Genomic DNA, 13,152 nt, shown 5'->3' with positions numbered 1-13,152 from the left:
TTTGTTGCAAATATTTTATTTTGATTTTTTACTTTTAATTTTACCTTTAATTTTACTAAGTTTATTCTTCTATTCATATTAAAGTTTCTTTTTCTCACTCTTGTTTATACTCTTTTCCTTCTTCCTATGTTACTGTTTTGCACCAAACACCAGCACAAATTCCTTGTATGTGAAAACATACTTGGCAATAAAACTGATTCTGATTTTGAATCTGATTATTTAGTGATAAACTCTCCTCTGTTTGTTCAAAGCGCTGTTTTAAAACCAGAGAGGACACGTGGAAAGACTCCAACCGCAGAACATCCACTGATCTATACAAACATCTACTGATCTATATTATTAGATTTTATTCTCAACTCTTTTGTCCCTGTCAAGATCCTGAGTAGTTTGGCTGTTGAAAGGTTTTGATCTGATCCTCTGAAGTTAACCTGCCCTGGAGCACGTTAGGAGTTCAGCATCAGTTACCATGGTGATTTAACCTGGTCATAGGACTGAAAAACAGTTAAACAGTTAAACCTGAAGTTACCTCAATGACCCCAGTTCCTGCTTTGTAGTACAGACCTCTGATTGACTAATATAAAAGATATGACCATAATCTACTGGCCTATTCAAATATAATTTTCAAATGGATTTTTAAAAAAGTATAAAGAACCCAGATTTTCATTATGTTTATTTGTGGAATATTTTATTACTGTGCACACAGACTTTACCACAAATCTCAGTGAAACTAGGAATGTTGATCAATATTCTAGATACAGTTTGCACATTCACAACATAAAGAAAATAGGCGTGTTGTGTGATTAGTTTGGCTGCCCAGTTTGGACTACCCTTCACAACATGCACAGCCTGGTATCCCAACCTTCACCTGTTGTAACATTGAGTGTTTTGAGTTATTTGCCAACAGTGCTCCCCGGTCAGGATCCTCATATGGATCTGTTCTGAATCAAGAAATAATTGTAATTAACCCAAAGGTTTATTATTTCTGCATAAGACTACTACCACATGTTTTGGAGGACGTCAGTATATTTCTAGAGTAAGTTTGAAGACTTTGATTGGTTGTTCGTTCCTATGTAAACAAAGTTAAATAAAGAACAATGACAATGACATATTCATGGTCAGAAAAGATTATAGCAGTGATTGAAAAAGTTTGGACTGAAGCAGTATTTTATTACCCCTATCCCTCTGACATATCAAACTTTACAAAACTTATGAATAAACTGAACAGTCCAGACAAAAGACTGACCATACCACTACAAGGCTTTGAAACATAGAAACACTGACCTTAGGAAAATGTTAAGGGTGTTTAAACTAAAAACCTGTCAGTGAAAGATACAAACCTACTCTATTTATATGTTAAATTTTAAGTGATTTAGAACACATTTAATACACACATTACATGGTCTTTGTCACTGTTGACATTACCTTTGATGGGGCATCCCTTGTATGTATTTTCTTGTTATTCCAAAGAAACACATTTGTTAGGTGATGGATGGCATACAGTAAATATGCTACATTATTTTACCTAAAGTAAGATTTTTGCATATGATTCTGATTTTTGATATATTCAGTCCATACAGGACAGGGTTGAAGAGCGGCTGGCAAGTAAGCCAGTATAAGGATAAAAAAATTCGCAACACAATTGGTACATTACTCATATCAAACCTGCTCTGCACTATTTCAAAGAAAGCACCAAAAGAAAAGTTCAGGATAGAAGCAAGGTGAGGTGTGCAGGTACTGACAGCTTTCTGTCTGGTCTGTTTACAACCAGAGAAACACACTCTTAAAATCCTCATGTAGGTGTAAAGGATTAGAATTATAAGAGCAACTATTATAGTAAACATGTAAACAAGTCCATAGATGTTGTTGACTGTTGTGTCAGAGCAGGACAGTTTGACAATAGAGTAGTTGTCACAGTAAACTTTGTGAATTGTGTTTCCACACAGCTGTAATGGGGCACTCAGAGATATCATGACAACAGTTGCGATTACACTGTATAACCATGCAAACGCTATAAGGATTGCAACCTTAGTTGATGTCATATGTGTGTTATATTGTAGAGGATAACAGATAGCAAGGTATCTGTCATATGACATGACACCTAAGGTAAAAAATTCTACACTCCCATAAAAATGAACACAATAAATCTGCAGGAAACAAAAGACAGTAGAAACAGTGTGAATGTCAGAGAGGATCTGAACCAGCAGGAATGGAAACAAACCTGTACTACCATACAGTTCATTTACAAACAGGCTGCACAGAAACAGGTACATGGGTTCATGTAAGCTCCTGTTCACACAGATAACCACAATCAGCAAAACATTGGCACAGATAATGAACATATACAAAGACATGATGATCATGAAAAATAAATACTTCAAAAGCCCTGCATCAAAGTAGGCAACAAATGCAAAATATGAAACCTGAGTAGAGTTTATCATGATCCCTTATCTGGTACATTGAGTGATGATAACATCATTCACTGGACAATCTTATCTTAATTATTGTGTGACATTTGATACAAGTTTATGTAGGTGCAGTTAAAACTCCAAACTTGTGTGAAGCTAAAACATTAACATATAAACAGAGCTCATAACAGTAGCACTAAACAGATTCATCTATCATTATGGAAACAAATAATTCCCCAAACTTACCATTCTTAAAAAAAACCCCCAAAAACCCCAAAACATCTGTACAATACAATGATACGACCTAATATTCATCTCCCGTCCTGTTGTACTGTAGTCACACTTTAAATCCCTCATAACAAACAAACTCTGCTTCTGCCTCTTTTAAGTGTGAGGTGATGCCCACAGCAGCAGACTGATGTCATTATCACACCTCATTGTCAAGCAATAAGAGAAAACAATATTATTCAGGGAATAGTGGTCAACCTTTGTGTTGAATTTTAGTGCAAGAATTGACACCATTAAAATTTTTGTATTACCTACACTACTGTACCTATTTAATTCATTTCCAGTTAAAATCCCAGTCAATCAATTCCACAAATGGGGCAAGCAAATTTCAGAGTTTATTTGAAAAGGGAAGAAACCGAGGATTAGATACAGTACTCTAATCATATGTAAGGAAGGAGGTTGGATGTCACTTCCAGATCTCAGGGATTATTTCCTCTCTGCCCAGATGAATGTAATTCTGTGGTGTGACAGTAGATATGACGCCAAAGGGAAAGAGATGTATATTTAAGAAGACTTATATCCCTTGGTTTCATTTATCCTGCCTACCAGGTTTGATGTTATAAAACAATTAAACTTATGGGCTCAGATAAACATAACTTAAATGGGTTGCCAATGACACAGAATTCAAACCAAATGGTATGGACTCTAGGTTTAAGTACTGGATGAGTAGAAGAATCACTAGTTATTGTAGAATAATGAAAAAGAACAAAGTACAAAGCTTTAAAATACTAAGAGAAAAATACAACCTGGAAAAGCCTGACTTTTTTTTTCTTCTGGATATTCAGTTACGCCAATACTTCTTAAAAGAAATGAGCAAAAGTGAGACAGATATAAAACCTAATGGATTAATGCAGTTGATTATACAATCATATAATGGTGGATTTAAATCAATAATTTCAACTTTATCCAGGAATTATAAATGGCAGAGGAACTAAAACAAATTATATTAGAGAGAGATGGGAAAAAGAATGAGATTAGATAATCACCCAACAATGGGATAACGTGTGAGACTGTTTTTTTCCACTACTTGTTCTGCTTAATGTTGTGTTGGAAGAATCTTGTAATTTTCTTTCATTACTCCTAAGATGAAAACATATCAAAGAGCCACACTTGCAGCAGGATCTGTTGGTATGTAAAGGCTGAGAACTACCACATGTTTAGGCCTGTTCAAAAATTCTAATATTTTTGGAGAATGCCTGGAGACTTACACAGCAAATGCAGCTACAGATACCACTGACATGCATATCACTATAACTATAAACACATTTGTTAGGTTGCTGGATGTTTATGAACTGGTCCTGATTGAGTAAAACCCATCCCTTACTGAGAGATGAACCCTCATATTTAAAATGATTCATTAAAGTCTGACCAGAACTGAAACTAACATGAGGTAGCCTAGTCAAGCTAAATAAATACTTCTGAATTACTAAAAATCCTCCCATTCAAGAATTTTCTGTGTCCCAGTCCAGGAAATTATTATGTATGTTCTTAACTGCCAAAATTTACATTTGCCATTTTCTTCCGTGGAATATCCAGTGGCTTCCTAAAGTCTTAGACCACTTTCCCATTCAAGTCAAAGGGAAAGTGCTCTTAAACTTTTGGAACTCACTGTATATCCCTAATTAATTGACTGGTCAAATGATAATATAGAATATTTGGGAGATTAAAATTTATACATACATGTGTACTGTATATATGAACAAAAATATAATTGCAACACCTTGTTTTTTTACTCCTGTTTTTCATGTGTTGAAATCAAAGATCAAATTTTTTTCCAACCACACAGAAGGTTTATTTCTCTTCAGTCTTCTTCACAACAGTGTTTGTGATTTGCAGTGTTCAAATCACTGTTAGTCATTCTGATTACACAGCCATGATTATTGTACGGTTGTACCTTGGGCTGTCAAAATAAAAGGTCACTTAAAATGGGCAGTTTTATTTTTGAAAAAGGACATTTATAAGACACTGAACTGTGTGACTTGGACTACAGATGTTTATTTCTTTGAGGGGGTGGAGGGTCAGGGGTTAGGGGTCTTGGATCAGAGAACTACTTCAGTCTCTGGTGCAACACACAGTTGAACAGGTTGTTGATTGTTGGTCTGCTCCTCTTCAGCGTGAAGCTGCTGGATGTTGACAGGAAGTGGATCATGCTGTTGTACACGCAGATCCAGATCATCTCACACATGCTCAGTGGGTCACTTGACTGACAAGTGAGAGGCTTATGGATGAACTGACACACTCTCAGAAACCACTTTGGAGTTGTCTGATGGTGAAATGAACATTCATTTCAGGGACAACAGCTCTGGTGACATTCTGCACATCACCTCAAAATGTGACCAGCCCAGGTCACACCTGTGCAATAACCCCCTGAGCTTCACCGAGGTGCAAATGGGGGTGCAGACATTTTGCACAGTACTGAAGTAGATGGAAAACTACTGACATTCGTAGAACTGATTGATTAGTTTCACAAATGTGAGCTTTATTAGACAACTGTAGTACTAGAATATATGTAGAAGAAATGTAGTAGTAGTCTTAATTTATCTGGTTACTCTGTGTATAATACTGCAAGTCTGGTGTCATACATAATTTATTTATAGACTTGAATGTGTTAGATCAACAAAATTGGAATTATGAGTTATGAATAGAGCTGGGTTTAAACTTTTCAAGATAAGTGCTGATACATTTTGGTACAGGTTCCAAAACAAGAAATTTTTAAGTATCTCACTTTGGGGTGTATTATTTTTCTTCAAAAAAAAAAAAAAAAGATTTTGTTTTTTTAAAGGTTTTGATACTTAGAGACATTTCACTTGCCAAAAAAGCATTGAGCTTCAGTACCCAGAACTTATTATGAAACTTAGTGTTATTTCAAATATGGTGTGTCTTGGTTTGTCATGCCACTGTTTAAGTCTAATTTTATAATATCTGATAACATCTCTCTGTGTCACACACTGATCATTCATAGTAGCTGCTTCACATTGTGCATTTCAACATTTCAAGTAAACATAAATCTTAAATGTAGTATGCAGTATGTAACAAAATAATCTAAACTCACACAAACCTTTAGAGCTTCTTGCCATATTTTGGTTTAGTTAACAAGTTATCACGAGACATCAACTGGATTAAAATGCATTAGCACTCACTATGAGAGTCAAATTAATAATAATACAAAAATAATGTATTATTATTATTATTAATGATAATAATAATAATAATAATGACAAAAAAGGTAACAGTAAAACTGAGTAATCAAAACACTTAAATACAGCATAAAATGGTGCATGAATATGTTGTTGGTGATTTAAAGAAAACTTGTGTCTCAGTGATTCAAAACATTTTTTTCTCTGTTTTATTAGATGTCAATTACAGTTTGTCACATAATATATCATTATATTTAAAAATGTATTTGTCAAAAGGTTTCATATCTTCATTTTATTTTGTTCAAGATCAGGAGCAAATCTGTTAGTTGTCAGATAACATTGGCTGTCACATTTTTTTCCTAAAGAGTAGAATTTTATATACACTGCGTATTTTGGACATTTTCAGTCCATACATTAAAGGGTTGATGAGTGGCTGGCATGTAAGCCAGTATAATGACAAAAGAATGCGTAATATATTGGGTAAACTGTTCAAATTAAACCTGCTCTGCACTATTTCAAAGAAGGCCCCACAGGAGAAGTTGAACAGAGAAGCAAGGTGAGGTGTGCAGGTACTGACAGCTTTCCGTCTGGTCTGTTTAGAACCAGAGAAACACACTTTGAGAATCCTCATGTAGGTGTAAAGAATCAAAATGATTAGGCCAAAGATTACTGTAAACATGTGAACAAGTCCAAAGACATTGTTGATTGTTGTGTCAGAGCAGGACAGTTTGACAATATAATAGTTGTCACAGTAAACTTTGTTAATAATGTTCCCACACAGCTGTAAAGGGACAGTCAGACAATACACTATGAAAATATTGCTAAGAAAAGGGTAGAACCATATTAGAGCAGTTAGCGTGGCAATCTTATTAGATGTCATATGTGTATTATATTGTAGAGGATAACAGATAGCAAGGTATCTGTCATAAGACATGATGGCTAAGGTCAAAAATTCTACAGCTCCGTAAGAGTACAAACTGAAAACCTGCAGGAAACAAAATGAAGCAGAAACAGTGTGAATGTCAGAGAGGATCTGAACCAGCAGGAATGGAAACAACCCTGTACTACCATACAGTTCATTTACAAACAGGCTGCACAGAAACAGGTACATGGGTTCATGTAAGCTCCTGTTCACACAGATAACCACAATCAGCAAAACATTGGCAAAGATAATTGAAATATAAAAAGTCAGAATAATCAGGAAATATAAATATTTAAAAAGCCCAGTGTCAAAGTAGGCACCAAGGGTGAAATATAAAACCTGGGTAGAGTTTATCATGATCCTCCTTTTAGTTCCTTCAGTGAATATTAACACTATTTAAGGGATCAACACATTACGCATTTACATGTTTTCTCATGATTGTGATATAAAGCATCAATAATGTATGAACACACTTCGTGTTACCTTCCCTCGCCAGACAGGCTCCTGTCTCTCGGCTCAAAACCGTAGTTGGGAGTACACTGGCTCCAGTCCAGATCACTCAAACAGAAGAGAGGGATGAGGCTCTTGCTCTGTTTTCTCTTACTCAGCTGATGACGTCAAACACACACACACACACACACATACACAGGTAACCACACAGTCACCACTCTAGACAGACAGGCTATGCCTGTAACACTACCCCCACTATGGATGATAATTAAACCCTTAATATCACTCAGCATCTATATAAATGCAATTAAATGTCCATAGAATATAAACTCATGCATATACCAAGAGTGATGCTACAAATCAACATATAACTATTGACCGATTCTAAATGAGTAAAAAAGGGCAATATTATTGGTCCAGAGAAGAGAAGAAACCTGGCACGTCCTTCACAGCAGAATCCTCAGTGTCCGATGGAGTGTCCACTGGGCTCTGGGGACCGATGTTTGAATCAGAAGAGCCACTGTCTGGTGGTGGGGATAGCGCCTCCACTGGCACCCAGGTGGTGTTATCCTGGAAGACCTTGAGCTTGTCATTATGGACTGTTTTGACCTTGGTTCGTGGGCCCTTTTTAGTCCGGTAGACCAATTCATCCAGTTGGCCCAGAACAAAGTAGAGACCCTTGTAGGAAGGCAGGAACCTTTGCATCTTGTTTTTCACCCTCTGGGTGCCCTTGATCAGGTGTCACACTGCATCACCCCCCAACTTTGTGCTGAACCTGACACATGTTCTTATCATACTGCCGCTTGGCACGCTTCCCTAGAGCTTCCTGTGCCACCTGGTGAGCAAGCTCCAGCCTCTTTCGCAGCTGCATGACATATTCAGGAGGACTGGTAACACTGTCTGCTGTGGAGGACAAGCCAGCAACCAGGTTGACTGGTTCAGTTATCTCCTGGCCAAAGGGAAACATGTTGGGTGTCAATCCTGTAGAGCTTTGTTAATGGTGGAGAGGAAGCACATTCCTCTGAGCACCAGAATCCAGTAGGGCGCACATGTGTAGTCCATATATTATGATAAGCTCACTCATTTCATCCTCCGGGTTTTTAGTGCAGGTCACTACAGCACTGGGGCTTTGTGTTGGGTTCATGGTGAAAGTCAGGGCAGGCTGTTTGGATTGACAGGGTGAGGGGGAATTTTTCTGAATGTGTCCAACCCCAGAACAATTATAGCAGAGGACTCCAAAGTTAATTTTTGTGTCTCTGTCTCTCCTGAGCCGCCGCTGCTGGTGAAACCTGGGTGAGCCCCCAGGCATGTGAGTGTACTTGACAACCACCCCCACTGGCTCCCCACCCATCAGTGTGTTTGTGTTCTCACGTACTGGGGCTGCTCGGGCTCTCCGCTCCGTGGAAATCCGCTGCATGAGCTGTGTGATGGCTCTGGCTGCTTTTCTGGTTGTCTCATATCTGTGTGCTATCTCATGGGCTCTAGCCAGGGTGCGTGGCTGCTCATCCAGGAGTCACTGCACTAGGTCGGCGTTGGCCAGGGCATTAACACAGATCTCTGCGCCGATAGCATCCTGCTCCAGCTCTGTGTCGTTGGCAAACACAATGGAGACTTTCTAGTAGATATCATCTCTCAGACTGTGCACAGTCTTTGAAAGTGTTTCTCCTGTGTTCATTCAGTATGAAGTAAAACAAACACACAAACCAACAAGATGCACAAGTTTGGGACCAAATCCTCCAAATAAAACTGAAACTCCTCAGTGATCAAACTCTGATTGTCCTCTCTGCACCTCGCTGGTTCCCTCTCTGTGACCCTGCAGAGCGACTGACGCCTTCACAGACCTTGAATGTATTTTATGTTTTATTTTGTGGCAAAAGATCTTAATTATTATATGGATTGTAATATTTACAGAATGATTATTTGTACATTGTATTATTGCACAGAATTATATATGAATAAATGTTGAAAAGATTCTTTGTTCCATATCCTCCATCTTGTTTGTGACTTAACTGAGGTTAATTTGATGAGCTGAGTTTTTCAGTGTATAATATGGCAGGTGTGTTAGCACAAGGCAGGACGGTAAAGAAATCCTTTCCTTTTTACTCCCAACACTTCTGATGTTTTGTATTACTTTCTTTTTAATTTTGCACTCAGTCTGCTTTATAAGCGAAAAGCTAAATTAACCACCATCCAACCATCAGATCTTGATTATAGTTGATATTCTCTCACCATTTATCAGTTTTCTCAGAGGATAACAGCAAGAATCTTCGCAGAATCTGATGGTTTTCACTGAAGCCAGGAAATGTTAAAATGTTAAAAATCAGATGCAGAGTCTGTCATCTGCACGTTTTAAAAAAAACTGTTTTTGTGGTTTTCCACATCCTGCTGAAAAACCTGTTTTTTTCCTCATAAGACAAAGTTGTTCCTGATATGATCGACCTTTCCTTTCCGCCTGCTGCAGGTCAGCATGCAAACTCAAACACATACACACATACATGCACACAAACACACACACATACACACACCAACAACAGACCTGATTAATGAAAGATTAAGAGATAAAAGCATCATGAATGAGATCCAGTGAAGATCAGCTGAGTTTCAGACATTTAGACTATTTAATGTGACCTGGTGAATGTAAGAAATAAAGGTTAGGAATCTCTACTTCTTCTCTTTACTGCAGAACCAGACCTCACATATTTGTAAGTCTCTTTTAAGGACTTACAATTATATTTTTTGAGACCTGCAGACACCACTTTAATTTTCATACTGTGCATGTTGTGAATCTTAAAATTCCAGGTGATGAGAGAACATAAGATCCAGAAATCGTAGAATCTTAAATCCTAAATTTATTCTGAACTTTTGACTGATCCAGCAGCTGAACGCAAGTGTGATGTTTTTTTCTACAATGGAAATCAAATGTTACTCAGAAAGTTTGCCCTGACAATGTTGCTTTGCCTTCACCTTCTGTCCACTTCATCCCAAACCAGCTCCACATGGTCTAAGTCTGGAGACTGTGCTGGACGTCATCACGTGAAGCCTCCGTCTGGTTCTGTTCATTTCTCACCACTCTGACAGCAACACACAGAGCTGCCTCCTGCAGCACAGCATTGTCCTAATAATGCATCAGAGGGTGTAGTGACACTGTTTGTTCCAGCACTGCCTTTGTACACACAGAGGATCTGTGAGTCATCAACCTGTAGGAACTGTTTGCATTGACCTTCAAGACTTCATTTACTTCCACTGCTGCAGAAAAAGCTGTACGTTAAGCAGTCTCTTTGTCCCGAGAGGAGCCTGATTTCTATGACTCTTCAGTTTTGGTGACTCAAACTTTTTACAACTTGTAGCAGTTTACCACTTTAAGATTATCCACTGGACATGAACAGCTGGAGTTTCAATAGAAACTGGAAGAATGTGAGGCTGAGGATTTTTCCCAGGAAACATGAATGTATTTCCTTTACAGAGAAACATCATGAATCTCTCCTGTGAGAATAATTTCAAGCACTGACAGTGGTGATTAAGGGGTTAAAAGTCAGACAGCCTGCTTCATTGTGAATTGTCAGGAAATGAAAAGGAGAAGAGTCACTTCTGTTTACTGTAAGCAGTCAGCTGTGATTACAGTCAGATGAATGGATGAGGACACGTCACTGATAAGGAAAAGACTGATTAAAGACACTAAAGTGCATCTGTACTGTAAGTGTACTGTACTTAGATGCAGTGCTGAGGTGCTTCTTCTCCATCTCCACTTTCTGTTCAGGAAAATATATTGTCTCCTTTACTCATTCACAGGCACTTTTCAGATCATGATTTTTACATGAAAAAAACACATGATAAAAGTGAAAAACAATGACTTTTCAACATTAAACCTCATGACCTCTTACTACGAAGCTGTGTTTATATGTTAGGTTTCAGATGTTTGTGAGTTGCTTTCCTCTAAACTCCTCTGATGGTTTAATTTAAAAAAATATTCAAGAGTTATAATTATCTAATATTTCACTCAAAGCAGGTTAGAAAAAAGTTCTTAAAAATAAGTGTCTCAGAACTCTCATGACATTTTTTTTCTTTACTGGTGAAAATAGGATCTAAGTCAAGTACTTTTTTTCTCCTGTGGTGTTTACAGAGAAACTGATGAACTCTGAACAGCTGCTCATCTGCCTGAGTCATACATCAACCAGCATTATGTAATCAGGAGCCATTTACCTCCTCGGCCCAGTGTTCGAGGACAGCAGGAACACACAGGAAGTCGCCTCCCCACATCGAGTACAGACAGTGACTGAGCTGACATTGAATTACACAAGTCCAAACCAGAGAGGAAACACAGTGCGAGGCTGAAACTGTTACCAGAAAGAATGAAATGTCATCCTTGTAAAAATCTCACTCTTTCAAAATATTCTTATTGCAAGAAGGGAGAGGTTGGAGGACGCCCCCCCCCCATTAGGTTTGTCACAAAGCTATTTCGAGCTCCTCAGTGTGTGACACCAGGGTGAGATTGTGCAAACAGGGTGAGTCTACAGCTACTGAGTCACAGCTGATGAATAAATCTTAAAGCAAACTTAAGAGTTACGATGATGAAGTGGTTTTAATTCGTCTGGTTGTTCCCAGCTCTGCCTCTGAGGACTCTCTGTCCTACTTACTGTACATCTCCCTCTGCTCTGCCCACGCCTGACTATCCAGAGTAGAGCCTCTCTCTCAGTTTGTGCCTTTCACCTACTGATTGACTGAACACATCTAATTCAGTTCATTCAGGTGTGGGCAGAAGAACAGAGCCTTCAGTTCAATGCGAAGGGCGGCTGCATATTCTGAGCATGGCTCGTAAATGGCATCCACTTCATCTATAATTCGCTGGTAGCTCCACTGAGCAGATCTGGGGTTTTTATGGATTGCACCAGCAGTACATGTCAAGCTGAATCTGAGCTGTGCAGCCATTGTTCTCTCAGACCAGTGGTTGGCTCTAGTACAGGTTTCAAACTGAAAGAGGAAGTCTCTCCAAAAACACTTTATTGCTGCAGTCACAGTCTCTTTGGTGAAGAACTTTAGGCTCCCTCCGCCGTGCTTCGCAGCTCAGTTGACGCCAAGAAGGGGCTAGCTGGAGACATGTGTGCGGGGGACCAGGCTAGGTGGGGTAACAGTGTTGGTGCGGGGGTAGCAGCTCCACATGCCGTGGGAGTTAGCTCCATGCTAGTCAGGAAAAGATTAGTGCTGTTGGAGTGCTGGCCATCGACTTCGTTAATATTCATATCCATATTAGCTCTCAGAGTCTCACTTATATTCGCCCAGAATGGATTAATGCTGACATTCAGGCCTGCTGTCATAACGTGCGCCTCAGCTCCATCACTAGCGTTAGCATTAGCACCACTGCCAAGCACCCCCATTCTTCTTCTGTTACGGCAGTTTTCTTCTCCCTCTTCCGAAGTAGAGTGAATCTCGGATGAGTCCCCAGTGTTACCTTCCCTCCTCCAGTCTTTTGGCTCCAGTCTCTTGGCTTGAGCCTGCCCAGCGGCTTGGCTCCAGTCTCAGGTGGCTTTGCTCATTGAACTGCCGGTAACTTAGCTCCGGTCCAGATCACTCAAACAGAAGAGAGGGATGAATCTGCCCGTGTCTGTGATGCCAGTAACTTTTATTTCGCCTCTGACAGCATTTAACATGAACAGTGGCAAAGTTCGATGTAACCTTCCTATCCTAAACCAAGCCTCTCGATCTTCACCTGCCGCACAAGCTCTGCCATGTACACGCACACTCACTGCTCTCGCTCTGTTTTCTCCCACTCGGCACACAGGTACCCACACAGTCTAGACAGACAGGCTATGCCCATAATAAGTATAACAATCCCAAACAGATTCATTTAAATAAAAACAAATGTCACACATATGTTAAACTTACCAATACCTTACTCAAAGTCAATATAACGCAGGTTGTGACAGTGAATGAATCCCTACATTGATTTGCTTGC

At 39.0% G+C, this 13,152-nt stretch overlaps 2 protein-coding genes across 2 annotated transcripts; both read right to left on the bottom strand.

The window, feature by feature from the left end:
- Positions 1-99: 99 nt before the first annotated feature.
- LOC139632142 (olfactory receptor 4B13-like) lies at positions 100-3,456 on the bottom strand. The gene has a single exon (XM_071496921.1). The coding sequence runs from the start codon at positions 2,436-2,438 to the stop codon at positions 1,509-1,511; it is 930 nt and encodes a 309-aa protein (XP_071353022.1). The 5' UTR covers positions 2,439-3,456; the 3' UTR covers positions 100-1,508.
- Positions 3,457-4,664: 1,208 nt separating this feature from the next.
- On the bottom strand, positions 4,665-7,969 carry LOC139632061 (olfactory receptor 4B13-like). Its single transcript, XM_071496804.1, has one exon. The coding sequence runs from the start codon at positions 7,107-7,109 to the stop codon at positions 6,177-6,179; it is 933 nt and encodes a 310-aa protein (XP_071352905.1). The 5' UTR covers positions 7,110-7,969; the 3' UTR covers positions 4,665-6,176.
- Positions 7,970-13,152: the final 5,183 nt, after the last annotated feature.

Source organism: Trachinotus anak, unplaced genomic scaffold (genome assembly GCF_046630095.1).
Source record: "Trachinotus anak isolate AG129_WGS33_773 ecotype Australia unplaced genomic scaffold, CSIRO_AGI_Tana_v1 ptg000014l, whole genome shotgun sequence".
Taxonomy (NCBI): Eukaryota; Metazoa; Chordata; class Actinopteri; order Carangiformes; family Carangidae; genus Trachinotus; species Trachinotus anak.
This window is presented reverse-complemented; position numbering and strand designations above follow the sequence as displayed.